The sequence below is a fragment of the Dromiciops gliroides genome, chromosome 4 (assembly GCF_019393635.1).
Source record: "Dromiciops gliroides isolate mDroGli1 chromosome 4, mDroGli1.pri, whole genome shotgun sequence".
NCBI lineage: Eukaryota > Metazoa > Chordata > Mammalia > Microbiotheria > Microbiotheriidae > Dromiciops > Dromiciops gliroides.
In genome coordinates this window covers 475,097,385-475,117,127 of record NC_057864.1, presented here as the reverse complement: position 1 = coordinate 475,117,127, position 19,743 = coordinate 475,097,385, and the positions used below count along the sequence as shown (strand labels likewise).

Genomic DNA, 19,743 nt, shown 5'->3' with positions numbered 1-19,743 from the left:
TAAGTACTACTACATTACTACACTACTGTACTACTACTATATTACTATACCACTATTGCTACAACTAACTACTACTACATTACTACACTACTACTATACTACTACAGCTACTAACTCCTACTACAGTCCTATATTACTACATTACTACACTACTGTACTACTACTATATTACTATACTACTATTGCTACAACTAACTACTACTACATTACTACACTACTACTATACTACTACAACTACTAACTCCTACTACACTCCTATATTACTACATTACTACACTACTGTACTACTACTATATTACTATACTACTATTGCTACAACTAACTACTACTACATTACTACACTACTACTATACTACTACAACTACTAACTCCTACTACACTCCTATATTACTACATTACTACACTACTGTACTACTACTATATTACTACTATTGCTACAACTAACTACTACTACATTACTACACTACTACTATACTACTACAACTACTAACTCCTACTACACTCCTATATTACTACATTACTACACTACTGTACTACTATGCTACTATACTACTACTACAACTAAGTACTACTACATTACTACACTACTGTACTACTACTATATTACTATACCACTATTGCTACAACTAACTACTACTACATTACTACACTACTACTGTACTACTACAACTACTAACTCCTACTACACTCCTATATTACTACATTACTACACTACTGTACTACTATGCTACTATACTACTACTACAACTAAGTACTACTACATTACTACACTACTGTACTACTACTATATTACTATACTACTATTGCTACAACTAACTACTACTACATTACTACACTACTACTATACTACTACAACTACTAACTCCTACTACACTCCTATATTACTACATTACTACACTACTGTACTACTACTATATTACTATACCACTATTGCTACAACTAACTACTACTACATTACTACACTACTACTATACTACTACAACTACTAACTCCTACTACACTCCTATATTACTACATTACTACACTACTGTACTACTACTATATTACTATACCACTATTGCTACAACTAACTACTACTACATTACTACACTACTACAACTACTAACTCCTACTACACTCCTATATTACTACATTACTACACTACTGTACTACTACTATATTACTATACCACTATTGCTACAACTAACTACTACTACATTACTACACTACTACTATACTACTACAACTACTAACTCCTACTACACTCCTATATTACTACATTACTACACTACTGTACTACTATATTACTATACTACTACTACAACTAAGTACTACTACATTACTACACTATACTACTACTACATCACTATACTACCACCACCACCACCACTACTACTACTACTACAACTACAAACAAAGGCTGAATGGTCATATCCAATGCAAAGAGCTTTTACTTCAGCGCCCCTGGACCACTATCATTCCCACACCAACCAAACACAAGTTGGGTAAAACTGGCCTCTCTCTCTTGAACAGTTTTTGGTTTTTTTGTTTGTTTTGTTTTGTTTTTTTCAGGGGAATGGCATTTAAGTGACTTGCCCAGGGGTACACAGCTAGTAAGTGTCAAGTGTCTGAGGCTAGATTTGAACTCCGGTCCTCCTGAATCCAGGGCAAGTGCTCTAACTTGAACAGTTTTTAATTCCTCTTCTGTGAATTCCTGCTGTCTCTCTGAAAGAAAGTGCCCCATCCCAGGTCACAAAGAGTCAGCCACAACCCAAAAACGACTGAACAACAAGATGGGGAGGGGGAGCCCTAGCAGTTGGGACCAGAGAAGGCTTGTGTGTTGGGACTTGAGCTGTGTCTAGATGGAACAGGAGGATTCTCCCAAGTGGAGATGAGGGAGTGCAAGCCAGGTAGAGGGGACAGTCATCATGTGGCAGGGAGAAAGAAGATGCAATGTCTTGGGCCAGGAATAGACCAAGGACTAGTTTGGCTAGATTACAATGTTCCAGGGGCAGTAATAGCCACTGAGTATGGAAAGATAGGTTGGGTTCAGATGGTGTGGGGCTGGGGCAGCTAGATGGCGCAGTGGATAGAACACTAGCCCTGGATTCAGGAGTACCTCAGTTCAAATCCAGCCTCAGACACTTGACACTAGCTGTGTGACCCTGGGCAAGTCACTTAACCCCAATTGCCTTACTTAAAAAACAAAAACTGATTGTGTGGGGCTTTAAATGTGAATCAGGCTTTTATCTTTTAGCCTGGGGGTAGTAGGGAGCCACTGGAGTCAACTGAGTAGGGAAATGGTCAGATCTGTGTTCCAAGGAACAGTCTCTTTGGCAGCTTCATGGAAAATGGAGGACAGTGGGGAGAGACTTGGAGGAGGGGAGACCAATGAGGAAGGACTGAGACACCAGCACAGATAGAGATACTGAGCCCTGTGTGATAAATGCATATCGGGGTGTTACAAAACTGGGGGCAAGGTGAAGTCTGAGGGCGGAGCTCATTACAAAAGGTGGGGCGGGAATGACCAAGAAGGCTTCCTGGAATTGGAGGCCAGTGGGTTAAGCTTTAAAGGAAGGAAGGATATACATTTAACAGATGAAGAAAGGGAGAACGGTTCAGATATGGGGATCAGTAAGAGCAAAAAGCATAACATGAAAGAAAGCCTGGACTTTGTAGCCAGATTGTGAAGGGCCTTAAACACCAGGGATGAAGAGAAGGGCGGGAGAGTAGAGATGGGAAGTCTTGTAGGGAGGCTATTGTTATAAGCTGAGCCCCTGGTATCAAACTCAAATAGAAATGGGTCTCCGTTGATGCATATTGATTTAGAAAACCACAAATTAGTATTATCTCTGTTGTATTTTTATCTTTCTTTTTTTTTTTTTAACATTTCCCAATTCTATTTTAATCTGGTTCTGGTGGTGAGTTGGACACCTCTGGGCTAAAGGATTGGAAATGAGGCCTGATCTAGGGTGGTGGTAGTGACAACAGAGAGGAGGGGACCAAAGTGAGAGATGTTAAAGAGATGATACCAGGAGTTGGCAACTGAGAGATGTAGTAGGTGTGAGAGGTGAGGGGGAGGGAAAAGCCAATTATAACCCCAAGGTGCTAACAGGGAGATGGGGTGAATGATGATGCCATAACCAAAAACAAGGAAGTCAGAAGGAGCAGCAGGATTTGGGGCAGAGATGAAGAACTCTGCTTTGCATTGTGGGAGACCCAAGTGGAAGTTTCCTGCATAGAGCTGGAGACTTGGATCTGGGCTGTTACTTGTAATTTCAGCAGAAAGAGTTAAAGTAATGGGTTCCCCATCCCCATTCCCCATTTCTTTTCAAATCTTTTGTTATAAGAGATGAGTCACTAAAGAAGAGAGAGAGGTCAGGAATATATTCAGAAATAAAGGTAATGTAAAATATAAATTAGATTTTTAAAAAATGTTTACTAAGGCACACAGTTCCCCAAGGTAGGGAGAAATGTGTCTGTCCTAACCAGGGGCCATCCTTCCTTGACCTCAGAATGCCCTTTGCCCCTACAGGTGAGGCCCTGGGCCTGAATCGCCCCGTGTTGGTCCCTTACAAGCTGATCCGGGACAACCCTGATGCGGTGGAGGTCACAGGCCTGCCAGACGACATCCCTTTTAGGAACCCCAATACCTACGACATCCACCGGCTTGAGAAGATCCTGAAGGCCCGGGAACACGTGCGAATGGTCATCCTCAGTCAGCTGCAGTAAGCGACCCTGGAGGACCTTAGGAGGAGGGGAAGGGGCTCCTGGATTTGGTTTGACACGTGGCTTATTTGCATGTCATTTTCATAAATCATAAAATGGATGATTATTGTCTTCACTAATCTCTCCCAGGCTTTGCCTTGACCTCTCCTTTGTAACTTCCTTCGCTCTCCCTTAAATCATCTTTTTTTAAATTTTAAAATTTTTTTTAATTTTAATTTTTATTTTGAGGGGCAATGAGGGTTAAGTGACTTGCCCAAGGGCACACAGCCAGTAAGTGTCAAGTGTCTGGGGCTGGATTTGAACTCAGGTCCTCCTGAATCCAGGGCTGGTGCCTTATCCACTGCGCCACCTAGCCGCCCCCTAAATCATCTTTTTGATGGAGTGATATGGGCTCAGCCTGCACCCTTCAGTCATAATGGGCCGGGACCACCGCCCCCTACCCCCATCCCTCTGGCAAAGTACTTTTGTTGTGGTTTTTACAAAGTCCTGAAACTTCTTTGCTTAAAGGGAACTCCCATGTGAGGAAACTTTCCACCTATGCTGGTTAGCACCTGCTCTGAGATTTTAGTGAATTAAATTATCTCTTCATTTCTCAACTACTACTCTACCTTAGGACTGGAGAGGGAGGGGAGTACAATGGAAAAACCCTGGACCTCTGGAGTCGGGGGACCTGGGGCTTTATCCTGAGCCCTCTTCCCTATCAAACCCCCAAGTATTTATGAAATACCTACTGTGTGCCAGACACTCTGTTAGGCGCCAGGGACACAAGTACAAAGAATAGAATGATCCCTACTCACAAGGCACTTAGATCCTGGTTGGGGAGATGTCAAATATGAAGCAACTACACACACACACACACACACACACAGAGTAACTAAATGCAGGGTAGTTTGTGGGGGGAGGAGAACTGAAAAGAAGCTTTATGCATCTAATGGTCTTAGAACTGAATCTTAGAGGAAGAGAGGGACTCTGAGATGGAGGTAAAGGAGGGCACCCCAGGTATGGGATGGAAGGTGGAGGGTCTCCGGTGACAAACAGTGAGAAGGATGGTTTTGCTGGCTCACAGAGTGCAGGAGAGCAAGGAGTGTTCGACGGATGAGGCCAGAGCGGCAGTTTGGGGCTAGGTTGAGAAGGGCTTGAAAAGTTAAACAGAGAAGTTTATATTTTATCCAAGGGGCCCAAAGAAGGAGTTGAGTGAGGAAGGGAGTCACATGGCCATATTCACCCTTAAGAAAAATTACGTTTGCCCAAGCAAAGAATCAGATAGACTGGACCGGTGAGAGACTTGAGGCTGGAAGGCCAATTAGAAGGCTGTTGAAATAATTTAGGTGAAAGGTGAGAAGGTCTTGAACAAAGTGCAGAGAAGGGTGTGGCGTGAGGGATGTGAAGGTAGAGACAGTAAGCTTTGGCTCCAGGCTGGAAGTGTGAGGTGTGAAAGAGTTAAGAGTAAAGCTCATGCCAACACAGCAACGATGGTGGTGTCTTCAACAGAAATGAAGAACTTTGGAAAGGGGAGGTTTTAGGGCAAAAGATCACAGATTCAGCTTTAGACATGTTGAGTGTAAGAGGTCTCCAAAATGTCTAGTTTGAAACGTCAGTCATGCAAATTGGCAATATGGGGCTAAAACTTGGAGGAGAGACTGGGTTTAGATCATCGGGTAAGAAAGACTCGAAAATTGGACCTTGGGAATTTGTGAGGGGGTTGTTAATTTTGTGAATGGAAAAAGGAGAGAATACAGATAGGAGAAAGGGAAGCAGAAAGATTTCCCTGTGGCTGTGGAAGCTGTTAAGGTGTATATTTCCAGGAGATTTCAGAATGTGGGTCCCCAGCAATTTGTAGGTATTTTGTCTGGCTCCAGATACCAGAGAAGATTGGGTTCAGCCCTAGCATGAGCCTGAATTTTTAGAAGTTTGGAGGAGATTGAGAAGTAAGGCAGGTAGGCCCAACATGGGCCTTGTGGGTGAGTTGCTCATCTCCTCAGAGAAGGCCTAGTACCTAGAGATAATAACAAATCTTTACAGATGTTCAGTATCTGATGGGCACAGTCCTGAGACCCCAGTAGGCACTACGTGAGAAAAGAATGTGCTGAGGAGGGCAGAAATGGAACCCGGGTGTAATGTGGGGGCTCTCACTTAGAAAGGGGGTGGTCCATGAACTTTTTTTTTTTAATATCTTTTGGTGTGTTTCAGTGTAATTGATTACTCTTCATAATCTTGTGTACTTTATGCATTTAAAAAACACGAGTCTGGGGCAGCTAGGTGGCACAGTATATAGAGCACTGGCCCTGGATTCAGGAGGACCTGAGTTCAAATCCAGCCTCAGACACTTGACATTTACTAGCTGTGTGAGCCTGGGCAAGTCACTTAACCCCAATTGCCTCACTTTAAAAAAAAAATAAAGTATTAAAAAACACGAGTCTGCAAAGGGATGCCTTGGCTTCCCCAGATGCCCAAAGGGAGCCCCCACCCACCAAGGCCAAGGACCTCGGGTGTCATGGGGTCCACATCACCCAGGGGTTCCCAACAATTTTTCAACTTGGACCCATCGGCTTCCACTTCTTCAGTCTTTCCAAAGCTTGAGGTAAACCAGGGCTTCTGTTTAACCAGGTTTTTAGGTTAAATAGGAACTCCTTTTAATTATGAAATGGTTCCCCCCAAATGGCAGTGAGATCCCAATAGACTCTAGTGAATACAGCTGCATCTTTATTTAATGAAGATGCTATCGGATCTCAAGGGTCATCGTTTTCAACGTAATTTAGTAAACATGTAATGAATGCCTGCTATTTGCCAGGCTGCAGAATCACCACTTTGGAGATGGGACGGGATGGGATACGTAGATGAAGCAAACAATCCCTACCCTCAAGGAGCTGACAGTCCAGCAGGAGGGATAAGATGCATAAATAATGGTGATCCAAAAGAAAACCGAAGTTTCTAGGAAAAGATCATAGATCTCAAGGTGCAGGAGGCTTCAAAAGCTATCCAGTCCAAACCGCACAGATAAGGGATGTGAGGCCGGGGGTGTGGCTGATTTGTCCAAGGGCAGCAAAGGGGCAGAGAGGAGATAGGAGGTCCAAAGTTCTGAGACACCCCTTTTAGAGTCTGGAGGGGGCACTTCAGGGGCACCTTGAAGAATGGGGAAGATTTCAGCCCGTGAAGATGGCAAGGAGTGGGAAGAGTGTTCCTCCACCCTTTGGGATGTAAGGGAAGGCATCACAAAAAGATCAGAATCCTTGTTGTTCAGGGCTGGTGCCAGAAGATCATTATCCGGGGCTACGCTTTTTATGACACATATTCGCTCACGTATAATGTGTATGTTGGCAAATTCATGAGCAACTTACTGTGCTCAGGATAGAACCTGGATTTTTACTTTTTAGTCAAAGTCTTGTTGATTATTCGTCTCCTTGATGATTTTTTTTTTTTTTTTGGTGAGGCAATTGGGGTTAAGCGACTTGCCCAAGGTCACTCAGCTAGTAAGTGTTAAGTGTCTGAGGCTGGATTTGAACTCAGGTCCTCCTGACTCCAGGGCCGGTGCTCTATCCACTGCACCACCTAGCTGCCCCCGTCTCTCTGATGATTGACCCCAAAAGGGGCAAAGGGAAAAGAAGAGAGGGATGCCCACTTTTTAAATTGAAGAACAACATATTTCCATAATATTTGTAACTTCTGAAAAGCAATTTCTCATGTTCTGCTCATAGCAACCCAGTGAATCAGGTTAACACGTTTAGAAAACTGTAAGGAAGGTGGATTTCTAAACCTCTGTGAGTGTATTTTCTTTCCCTCTTCCCTCCACACTTTCAGGTGCAGTTAGTTGTAAGCCTAAGCCAACTGTCACATAGCTCCAAAGGGTAATTCCTATTGAGGGTTGACTGTTAGATAAAAGTCCCACCCTGGGGGCAGCTAGGTGGCACAGTGGATAAAACACTGGCCTTGTATTCAGGAGGACCTGAGTTCAAATCCAGCCTCAGACACTTGACACTTACTAGCTGTGTGACCCTGGGCAAGTCACTTAAGCCTCATTGCCCCACAAAAAAAAAAAAATAAAAAAATAAACAAACAAACAAAAAAAGTCCCACCCTGGCTAAAATGTCTATTTTTCTACTCTGAAGTTTCTATCACCAAAACTAGACAAGACCCCCGAGCCTTGCTACTTCTTTAGACATATCATGTTTGCTATTGCATAGTTGCCACCGAGTGATCATTGGTTGCTTGTTAGGGTAGCCTAGGCCACATGGGCTGGGTTACCCTAAAAATAAATGACTGAGAGGTATTATTGCAGTCGCTTTCTTTAGGGTATCCTAACCCCAAAATGCAGACTTTTGAGGAGCGTTAGCAGCTCTCACCCTGGCCACGTGACTAGCCCAGATCAGCATCATGATTAAGGTCCTTCCTACCACCCACAGGCCAGTAGGACCCCAATTAAGGATCCATATTCTCCCTGGGACACAGAAAACAAGACCCCAGTCACCTGGGTCAGTGCCTAAGCCATTGAACCGTAGAAAAGCAGAGAAACTCATGGTGTGAATGTAGAATTGGGCCATCTGATAGATGCCACATTATAAGAACTCCTTGGCAAACCTGGAAAGAAGCCACTTAGAACAGCAGGGCCCCTTATTTTTATTATGGGAGAAGTTCTGTTGCTTCTGGGTGGGGTCGGTAGCTATCTGCAGCTGTGAGGTGTGGTTCCCTGATTGAACGCTTGAGTCCTAGGATTTCAGCGAGCTATCTATCAGCTGTCAGCTCTGAAAGTTCTGTGGTATTACCCAGTTATAAGAGAGCTGAGCATATGATCCACCCAGCATTGCTTTGGTTTTCTATTTAAAAAAAAAAAAGGTGGGGGGGGATCTCTTTGTTAAAATAGCAACAAGGTTTAGTTAAGAGCATTCTGTATGAGATGGATAATATAAATACCAGTAACAAAATTTAAAAGAAATAGAGGAGCAGCTAGGTGGCGCAGTGGATAAAGCACAGGCCCTGGATTCAGGAGGACCTAAGTTCAAATTTGACCTCAGACATTTGACACTTACTAGCTGTGTGATCCTGGGCAAGTCACTTAACCCTCATTGCCCCAAAAAAGAAAAGAAAAAAAAGTTTAAAAGAAATAGAACACCTAGCCACAATATGGTACCCTGCTGACTTTGAATTCTACCTATTAATTTTGCCCTAAATACAATTTGCCTTCCAATAATCTTCTCAAGAAATATTGGCTTTAGCTAGAGCTACCAGATATTTTTTTGAAAAAACCAGCCTCTACCAGCTACCTTTGACTCTGCTAATACAGTGAAAAGAGAACTGGGCCTGGAGTCAAGAAGAACCAGAATCTGAATACTGTCTCTGAACCACAGAATTTCAGTTTCCTTATCAGCAAAAGGAGACCATCTCTGGTACCTCCTTCACAGGGTTGTGGTGAGAATTCAAAGGAGATTAGAATTGTAAAGTGCTTCACAAATTTGAAGTGCCATAAAAATGTCAACTTTTTTTTTTTTTTGGCCAGGCAATTGGTGTTAAGTGACTTGCCCAGGGTCAAACAGCTAGTAAGTGTTAAGTGTCTGAGGCCAGATTTGAACTCAGGTCCTCCTGACTCCAGGGCCGGTGCTCTATCCACTATGCCACCTAGCTGCCCCAAATGTCAACTATTATTAAAAGCTAAGAGTTTTCTCCATTTTACCAATAAGGAAATTATTTTACAAATGAAGAAACTGAGGCTGAGGTTCAGTGACTTGCCCACAGTCATATGGCTAGTAAGGATTTGAACTTTGGTCTTCCTGAGTCCAAGTCCAGGAACCCATTCACTAGAATATTTACCTGCCTCTTCCCACAGGAGTAAGGAACATCCAACCCTCCCTGCCCCCACTTCACTAGTTAGGTCTAGAGCCCAGCCTCTCCCAGAAATATTCTGTTTGTTTACCTGAATGGTTGGTCAGAACAGGGCTCCAGCTCCCAAGCTTGTGACTGCTTTCTTCTCCCTCTCTTGCCCTCTTACTCCCTTTCTCTCTCTCTCTCTCTCTCTCTCTCTCTCTTGCTCTCTCCCCTCCCCCTTTCTTTCTCTCCCTCTCTCCTTTTCTCTTTCTCTTCCTCTCTCCCTCTCTTGCCCTTTCTTTCTCTCTCCCTTTCTCTCTCTCACTCCCTTTATGTCTCTCCCTTTCCCCTCCCTCCCTCTCTCTCTCTCTCTCTCTCTCTCTCTCTCTCTCTCTCTCTCTCTCACTCTCTCCCTTTATGTCTCTCCTTTTCCTGTTTCTCACTCTCGCTCTCTCCCTCTCTCCCTTTCTCTCTCTCTTCCTTTCTCCCTCTCCCTGTCTCTCAAATGGAGATTTTTCCCTTTGTCTGGAAAAAGTATACTTTCATTCCTGTAGCATCTGTGGCTATTGCTGCAACTGTATGCTTCCTCTGCCTTTTTTGTCTGCCCCCTCCTTTCCCATGAGAGCTTCATTTACCTTGAAAGGACTTTCTTTAGCCAAATTTTCTGTTCCATAAACTGGCTTATTATCCATGTCCTACTTTGCCCTCTTTTTAAAATTTAATTTCAAATGTTGTATCCTGCTTTGCCCCTTTCTAAAATTTAATTTTAAATTCCACATCCTGCTTTGCCCTCTTAAAATTTTAATTTTAAATTGTGAATGATATCTTTTTGTTAACATCGGCTTAATTTCCAGATATAACCCACCCTCCCCTGCCCATCCAACCATTCCCTCTTAACGGAAGGAAAAAAAAAGAGAGAGAGAGAGAAGTTGAGCCTAACTACACCAACACACCAACTAAGTCTGGTAGCTTATGCTATGTTGCACATCCATAATCCCCCACCTCTACAAAGTGGGAAGGTAGCTTGATTTTCTCTTCTCTTCTGAGATAACATCTGTACATTGATCAGCCGCACATTTACACTGGTAGCAACGTTGTGTCCAGTGTCTTCCTGGTTCTGTTTATTTCAGCCTGTGTCAGTTCATATAAGTCTTCCTATGCTTCTCTGAAATTAGCCATATTTCATCAGATTCATGGACAACTAGTATAACCATCCCCCCCAACCAGTCTGCCCCTGAAAAAAAACCAATCCCCCTGAACAGTTTTGAACAGAGCAATTTAAAAACACTGAACCACCCATTGATCTCCTCCCACCCTCCCCTGCAGTTCTATTTCTGTATCTCAGCAGGACCTTCTGATCCTTCTAGCTCATGGGCCTGTCTGTGACTGGGGCTCCCAGTAAAGGAGAAGGTGGAAGGATGGGGGTCCCACCAGCCATCTCTGATATCGTTAGCTTCCCAGATCAGGGCTAGGCCTCCACCATCCCCAATCCCCTCAGCAGCCTGCTAAATCATTCAAGGATTTATTCTAAACTCCCTTCAGGCATCTGTTTATTTTAATTTTATTTTTTTGGCCCCTATAGCTTACTGACCCCAATTCTTTGGTTGTGTTGGCAGAGGGACAGGTTGGCGGCATATAGATGGAGAGTCCCTTCCCCCATATCCCGACTGCCAAGGCTGGAAAATGACCTGATAGCTACTAAATAATTAAAGACCTAGAGACAATGCTGGACAAGGATCTGGTGGAGGAACTGGAGATGTCTGGCCTGCAGAGGAGAAGGCTCCCGGGGGGACATCAGCACTGCCTTCTGGGGTTTGAAGGACTTTGATGGTTAAGAGGGATTTGGCTTGATTTCTACTTGGCCCTCAAGGGCAATGGGGAGACAGGGCAGAGAGGCAAATTTAAGCTGATGTCAGGGAACAGAAAATAATAACAACAACTTGCTTACATTTAGATCTATCGGCAAGTGTGATGAGCTGTCTCAGGAAGGGCATGGGGTTTCTGTTAGCGAACAATCTTTAGATGGACTGTGTGACTGCTCATCAGGGACCACATCAGAGGGTGCTGATGGCATTTGGGGTCTTCTTCTAGTATAGAAGTAACCCAGCTTAGCACCTAGATAAGAATAATATATCGGGAAGCTGACTCCAGCCCTCCTCTCCAGAGGCAATCTCACAGTAGTATCCCAGGGCTTCTGTCTTTCCCCCATGGGGCCGTGCTTATCCCCACCATCGAATTTCCCGGAGCAACCAAACTGTCTTTAGTTTGATCACAAGGGAGACATCTCACCATCCTAACTCCTAACTCTGCCCTGATGTCCAGGATCAGGGCAGAAATGAGGCAAGAGGGGAGGGGACCTAGATTTCTAACCCAAGTGTTTTTTTGTTTTTTGCTCTGTAGACCTTTTGCTGAAATATGTGGAGAAGCCAAGCAGCCAGGTGAGTTGGTTGGTGAAAAATGACCTGCCTTGGTCATTTCATGGGACCCGGTTGGGGTCAGCACAGTGTGGACTGGATGACCTCAACCCCTTTCAAAGAAATCTCCAACATGAGAGTCAAGAGGGTTCTGAGGGAAGCCTCAGTTCTCCCCATTGTCCAACATGCCCATAGCAGAGCCCATTTCTGGTGCCTTGATATAAGAATCGGAAGTCCTGGATTCAAATCCCACCTGAGTGACATGATCCTGGGGAACTCCCTTCCTTTCTCTGGGTGTTCATGGGATCATACACTGAGAGTTGGAATAGACCTGAAAGGTCTCCAGGCTCCTCATTTTACAAATGAGAAGATGGAGGCCCAGAGAGGTTGCTCAACCTGCCTTGGGTTACACAGCAAGCACCATAAGCTGATGCTGGGTTTCTCTGAAGGGAGGGGACTGGACTAGGAGGTCTCTAAAGTCCTTTCCAGCTCAAACATTCCGTGCTTGTCTTTTGTGTGCCCAGTGAAAGACAACGGCGTCCCCAAACGAAAGCGGAAGCGAGTCTCGGAAGGGAATTCTGTCTCTTCTTCCTCCTCATCCTCTTCCTCTTCCTCATCTAATCTGGAGTCCACGGCCTCGACCAATCAGATTTCACTTGTGGTAAAGCCCTTGCAATTCTCAGCCTGATCTTCCTTTTGCTTTGTCCCGGGGGAGGTAGAGAGGCCTTCCCACAGCCAAGGGCAAGCTTCTTGTAACCCAGGGCGTCTGCGGCTTGAGCTTAGACTCACCCATGAAGAACAAGGCCCTGACTAGGAGTTCATTGACCTGGGTAAAAACAGTTAAGAAGGGATAGAATTGGTCCCGTTGGTTCAGTGCAATCCCAAGAGGACTGGGGACATCCCAGCCCCAAGAGAATCCAGCCTTTGTCCCCTCCGGAGTCAGGAGGGAAGATGGGCTCCAGGAGAGGGACACCATGGTGCCAGGACCCTGGGAATGACCACCCAGGAATAGGTGGGGGAGATGGGCTGCTTCATCCTAGGAAAGCTGGTGGAATACCACGAGAGGTGGGGATGTTGGGAAGAAAGCATGACCACTCCCCGCAAAAACCCACATGTGGTAGTGTGGTGCAGTGGAAAGAGCATTTACTCTGGAGTCAGTAGAACTGGGTTCAAATTCCACCTCTGTCATTTATTACCTAGATAGCCTTGAACGAATCACTTAAACTCCCTGGGCCCCCAGTTTCCTCATCTGTAAAATGAGAAATGGACTGGGCGGCCTTTGAAGTCCTTTCCTGATCCAAGGAAATTCTACTCCTGCTCCTATTCCTGTTCCTTCTCCTTCTCCTATGCTGATAGCCTGACACAGAGCCCCAGGGATGCCACCCGAGTTCTAGCTCTGGACTGCACTGACAATTTTCTTGACAATTTTTGGATAGGTCTTACGATCTCCCCCTCTCCCTTCTCAGACAAAAATCAATCTTTAATTGATAACCCCATGCATTTCCAGACTGCTTTTTACTTTTCACAAATATTATCCTGTTTGATCCCACTCATAACCCTCTGGGGCAGACAGCTGAATAAAAAGGGAGGCGCAGAGAGGGAAAATAATTCACCCCAAGTCACACAATGGCGGCTAACCCCCATTCAGTTTGCCAAGTCCTCCACCCCTTCCCCTGTTGATTGTCTTCCCTCCAAGAGACTGGCAGAAAGGTGTGTGAACTAGAGGAAAGGGAGGTACTGGTTCATCTATGCCTTGGGGGCATTGTGGGAGTGTTGCTTGGCAGTTGTTCCCCACTCCTACCCCCAACAAAGATCAACTATTAATGAACAAGCATTTATTAAGCACCTACTATGGTGTCATGGGCATGGGGCCATGTGCTGAGACGTACAAACAGACAGACAGACAAATAGCCCCTGCTCTCAAGGAGTTTATATTATTTTTTTGGTGAGGCAGTTGGGGTTAAGTGACTTCCCCAAGGTCACACAGCTAGTGTTAAGTGTCTGAGGCCCGATTTGAACTCAGGTCCTCCTGAATCCAGGGCTGGTGCTCTATCCACTGCGCCACCTAGCTGCCCCCAAGGAGTTTACATTCTAAAGGGGGATGTCATTCCCCCTTGTGGGAATCCTACACCCAGAAATGCCTTCTGGCTTTTTAAAAATTAAATTTGGAAGTCATTAGTCCTGAGAAGCACCAAAATAGGGAAGGTTTTTTTTATAGTTTCAGAAAAGTTTCTAGGATTTCTTCATCCATAGGATCAGAGACTTGGAGAGGGGCAGACCTTCAGGGTCACCTAATCCAACCCCCTCAGTTTACAACTGAGGGACCTGAAGCCAAGGGAGATTGAATGACCGCTGGTCAGTTGCAGGCAGGATATGACCTGTATCCGGTGACACCAAAGGCAGCTCTTTCCACTCGTACCCCTGGGCCTCCTTTCACCATTTCAGTGATGTCGTGCCTTTGAGAGGGCCTTGCAGATAGGCCAGAAGATCTACCAGCCTATGGAGAGTATGGGGCCTGCCACGTCCTCAGAACAGGAATCCCTCCAGGGAGAGGAAGTCTAGCATCACCATGGTTTCCAGGAATGTTTTGGCTGGTTTTTAAGTCAAGGTTTCCTGTGTCCATGGCCTGGCTCCTCTTCAGCCAGGTCTTCCCTTTCTGTCCCCAAAGGCTTGAGTCATATCTGAGGCCCCCCAAGCAGAGGGGACAACTAGCAGCAGGGGAGGTCCTTGGGTGACGCTTCACAGGCTAACGTGAAATTTTTGCCTCCTCTTTCTCTCACTCACTGTCTCTCCTCTAATTCTTGTTCTCTCATTTTCTCTTATTCTCTGTCTCTCTCCCTTTCTTCTCCTTCCCTTCTCTCTCTCCCCTTCCCTCCCTCCTTCTTTACCGTCTCTTTCTCCTCTTTCTCTCTCTCCCCCTCTCTTTCTCTGTCTCTCTTCCTCCTTCTCCTTTCACTCTCTCTATGTCCCTCCTTTCTCTGTTTCTCTGTTTCTCCCTTTCCCGCAATGTCTCTGTCTTTTTCTCCTTCTCTTCCCTTTCCTGGTCTCTTACTCTGTCTCTGTCTCTGTCTCTCTCCCTCTTTCTCCTCTGTCTCTATCTCTCCCTCTCTCTCTTCTCTCTGTCTCTGTCTCTGTCTCACCCTCCTCTCCTCTTTGTCTCTCTCTCTCTTCCCTTTCTTTCCTGTCCCTATCTCTGTTTCTATCTCCCTCTCTCTATTCTCTCCACTTTCTCTTCTCTCTGTCTCTTTCTGACTTTCTCCTGTTTGTCTCTCGCTATCATTTTCTCTATTTCTGTCTCTTTCCTCTCTCTGTCTCCTCTCTTCTCTCTTTGCTTTTCTCTCTCTGTCTCTGTCTCTCTCTCTCTGCCTTTCTCCTCTGTCTCTCCATCACTCTCTTGTCTGTGTCTCTGTCTCCTCTCTCTGTCTCTGTCTCTCTGTCTCTCCCATCTCCTGCCCTTCAGCAGTGGCCAATGTACATGCTGGACTACGGTGGTCTGAACGTGCACATTCCAGGACCCATTAACTACTAGACCTCAACGCTGACTCAGAACCTCAGACAGAAAGAATAAATACGTGTAATTTATGTAAAAAGTGTATATCCGGATATGTATCGATGCCTTTTAGTTTTTCCAATGATTTTTACACTATATTCCTGCCTTTTTAAATAAAAAGAAAGTGTTGCCTTGCTTCTCAGTGTCTTCCTGTTATTTGAGGGGACGGGAAGGTCAGAGTTTCCATAAGAACAGAGCCCTCCCAGGATGGGCGCCATCGAGAAGCTGGTGGTGACCAACCCCTTGAGTTGGGCCTGGTCGGCTTCCTGCCCCGCTCGGGCCCAGCATGCTGCCTCACCCAGAGTCAGCTCTTGGTAGATGCTTAGTGAATTCTATTGGGTTGTAGAGCCTGCTCTAGGCTCTTGCTATAGAAGTGACCCTTCAGGGGACCAAGCTTTAGAGCCAGAAGAATCTAGAGGCAATGGAGCCCAATTCCTTCAGTTCAGAGAGGACAAGTTAAGTCACTTTCTTAGGGGCCACACGAATTTAAATGAGAGTGAATGAATGAATGAAAAGCATTTATTAAGTATTTACTATGGACCAAGCACTGGGTATACAAACACAGAAGCAAAGACAGTGCCTGGTCTCAAGAAGCTCACATTAGAATCAAGACGGAAGCACCAAAGGAGGGTCCAAAGGCAGTTCAGGAGAGTCATCAATTTAGAGAACTTAGAAACCACATCCAACCCTCATGTTACAGATGGTAAAACTGAGGGGTTAAGTGACTTGCCCAGGGTCACACAGTGAGGCAGGATTGAACCTAGGGCCTCCTAATTCCAAACCCACTCTGCTGCTTCCCAAGGCAGCAGGTGAAAACCACCCTAAGGGTTCAGAAGGTGGGCAATGATCTCATCCAGTTTGGGGGACTGACTGGATCAAGGAGGGCTTCGAGGAAGAGGCAGCAATTGAGCAAGGCCTTGAAGGGTAGGATTTCAGCAAGGAATGCTGAAGGAAGGCAGGGCAGGCCCAGAATGTAAGCCAGATTCCTCCCTAAATCATGGTGGGAAGCCAGGCACCAAGCACTCCCCAGATGGCACCCCCCCACACACACTCCCATGTGTCTCCCAGTGTGGACATGAGTTAGACCAAGAATCTAGACCAAGACTTTTTTAAATCTTTTTTTGTCTCATGGGCCCCTCTGTCAGGCTGGTGAGGCCTATGGACCAAACCTCAGAATAATGTTGTAAATAATTGAAAGAAAGTCTGGATTTCAGTTAGAGACTAGTGAAAACAAAGAAGTCATTATTTTTTCCTTGTCCGAGCCCGGGGATCCCTGAAATCTATCGGCAGACCTCCTGAGGGGCGTAGAATCCTCCATGGAGAATTACTGCTTCAAAGGTGGCCCTGCATCACCCTCATACTTGAGTCGCTGTATTTTTGCTCTATTCCCTGTGTGCCCTACTCCATACCAGGGCACCCATGGGGTGCTGCAATAAATAAAGCTTTGGCCCGGGAGGCAGGAGGATCTGGGTTCAAATCTCACCTCAGATACTTATTAGCTGTGTGACCCTGGGCAAGTCACTGAACCCTGATTGCCTCAAACATCTGGGGCCATCTCCAGTCATCCTGATATATATTTTTCCACTGGACCCAGAGGACTCTGGAAGAAAGAGTGAGGCTGGTGACTTCACTTAAATCCAATTCACTGCAAGTCATGACATCACCTCCCCATGTCATGGTCCTCAGGGCTGGGGGAGGAGTCTGAGGGGGGTGGGAGCAGGGGGAGGGGGAGTCTGGGGGGGGAGCAGGGGGAAGGGAGTCTGGGGGGGGAGTACTACACTATCCCACACTGAGGGAGAAGATCCTTCCAGGCTGTGGAGGGGCTTGGGAGTATCACTTTGGAGTAGCCCCATGATTTCATCCATGTAGGGAACTCCTGATGAAGAAAGCAAAAAGAAAGACAATCCCTGCCCTCAAGAGGCTTACACTCGAAATGGAAAGGAAGCTGGAAAGGTGGGGCTGGGGGAGGGAGGTGCCCAGCAAGGGGGCACAGTGGAAAAGACAGCAGTGCAGCCTGGTGAAAACTGAAGAATGGCTGGCCTGGGTACCCTCCTTAATGGCGATTGTGGGAGGAACCATCCAAGAATATGGAGCTCCCCCGCTCCCCAGAAGAGAGTCCTTCAGAACTGAATTCCAGGGCTGAAATGCCCTTCCAAAATGAAGAGGCTCGGGCAGCTAGGTGGCACAGTGGATAGAGCACCAGCCCTGGAGTCAGGAAGACCTGAGTTCAAATCTGCCCACCTTCTGGCCTCAGACACTTAACACTTACTAGCTGTGGGACCCTGGGCAAGTCACTTAACCCCAATTGCCTCACTAAAAAAAAAAAAGAGCAAACAAAATGAAGAGGCTCTGGGGCCTGGTGGGAAGGAGCAGAGTGTAGCCTGGTGGGAAAGGGAAGCATGCAAAGGACAAATTCTCCCATGAGAAGGGTTACCAGACCTTTTCCCTGAGAGGCAGGGAAAGGTCTCTGGTGACCTGGGTTCAAGTCAGCAGCTGCCACAACCAGCTCTGAATGGTTCTGGAGAGCCCGTTGTTAAATGTTCAGTACGAGTATTCACACCTCCCAAAATCTCTCCACAAATCAGGGCTTTCCTTATTGCTTTGTGGTTGCCTGGGCTTTTACAGGTGTTAATAATTCCGATGAAACCGAAAAGTGTGTGCATATATTTCCTTTCCCTTTGTTAAACATTTACCAGGCCACCCCTTTACTGATGATAAACATTTCTCGAGATCAGCAGGAAGGTAGCACAAGGCTGGGTGGGGGGGAGGTATGGAGGGTTGGGATGGGGGATAAGTCATCACCAGAGTGAAAAATAATAGCAACGACAACAATTGGCATTTATAGACCATTTTATAGTTGGTAAGAGGCTTTGTATCTATGATCTCATCTGAGTCAAATCCCAGCTCTGACACACACTAATTGTGGGACCTTGGGCAAATCTTAGCTGTCCAAGCCTCAGGGTCTATCAGCCACACTCCCCTCACAAAGCTGTAGGTGAAGATCAGCTGGCACCATGTATGAGAAACCCTCTGACTCTACAAATGTCAGCTTTTATTATTATTATTATTATTAATCTCTCTTCCACATATTTGGAGATGGCGTCCCACCCATGCCTGCCTTTTCCCAGGCTTAACACCACCAGGTACCCTCAGCCAGGGCTCATGGAACCAAATCCCAGAGCCTTCCCCACTGGGGTCACCCTTTCTCTAAACATTCCAATGTGTCAGTTTCCTCTAACTGCGGTGTAGACCACACCTACCTCACCACTGGAATGAGGCCACAAGGTACGTCTTACAGCAGGTACGTCAAAGGCAATGTTTGCTGAAAAAAATAGAAGCGCCTCATGGAGATGAGGTAATTGGCAAACTTTGGCCTAATGTCTTTTTAGTTTTTGAGTCGGGGAGAGGGACTGAACCTGTGATTCCATCTCAATAAGGAAGTCCAGGTGAAGATCTCACTTTAGCAATTCAGGTGGGCCCCAGTTCTGCAACTTAGGGGCACAGAGGGCCTTGAGAAGGTATTGCCGAGGCGGCTAGGTGGCACAGTGGATAGAACACAGGCCCTGGATTCAGGAGGACCTGAGTTCAAATCTGACCTCAGACACTTGACACTTACTAGCTATGTGACCTTGGGCAAGTCACTTAACCCTCATTGCTCCCCCCCCCCAAAGAAATCATCAAGTTCAATTCTCTTCATCTTACAGAAGAGGAAACTGAGGCCAGCAGGGCGAAGTGACTTGCCCAGGGTCAAACAGCTAGTAAGTGTCTGAGGTAAAATTTGAACTCAGGTCTTCCTGACTCCAGGCCCTATCCAGGAGGCCACCTTGCTGCTCAGTCATTCAGGGAGTAAGTGGCAAAACTGAGAGTTGGACTCAGATTCTCTGCCCCTTTACCTCATAATCTTCCTGCTGCCTCTCCAGGTTACCCTGACAAAGTGAGGAGGATTAGATTAGATCTTCCTCTGTGACTCCTTCCACTTCTAATACTAGGCTCCCATGACAGGCCCACAGCAGAGAAGTCATTTCCCCAAGGTCAGCCCTATAGTAAGTGACAGGTAGGATTAGAACTAGGACCCTCCCTGTTCTGCAAGTCTGTTGTCTCTACTTTCCTCCCAGGCCTCAAAGTCTGGGCCCCCATTCAGGTGAGAGCCTCAGAATGTACTCAGCATTCCTCCAGCCAAGCAGGGAAAGATGCCCTGCCAAAGTCAACAGGAAGGGCTTCAGGTGGGTTTGTGGTCAGGGGAGAAATTCCAAGAGGGAAGTGAGGACTATGAGT

The 19,743-nt window shown here is 46.0% G+C and overlaps 1 protein-coding gene across 4 annotated transcripts in view; it reads left to right on the top strand.

The window, feature by feature from the left end:
* The window catches only part of GTF2IRD1 (GTF2I repeat domain containing 1), a 244,094-nt gene extending 228,491 nt beyond the window's left edge, over positions 1-15,603 (top strand). For all 4 annotated transcript variants that reach the window (XM_043964256.1, XM_043964257.1, XM_043964255.1 and 1 more), the window contains 4 exons: positions 3,515-3,707; positions 11,905-11,942; positions 12,443-12,579; positions 15,379-15,603. In XM_043964256.1, the coding sequence (XP_043820191.1) occupies positions 3,515-3,707; positions 11,905-11,942; positions 12,443-12,579; positions 15,379-15,447 (437 nt within the window). In that variant the 3' untranslated portion in view covers positions 15,448-15,603. The remainder of the gene's footprint in view (positions 1-3,514; positions 3,708-11,904; positions 11,943-12,442; positions 12,580-15,378) is intronic.
* The last annotated feature ends 4,140 nt before the right edge of the window (positions 15,604-19,743 follow it).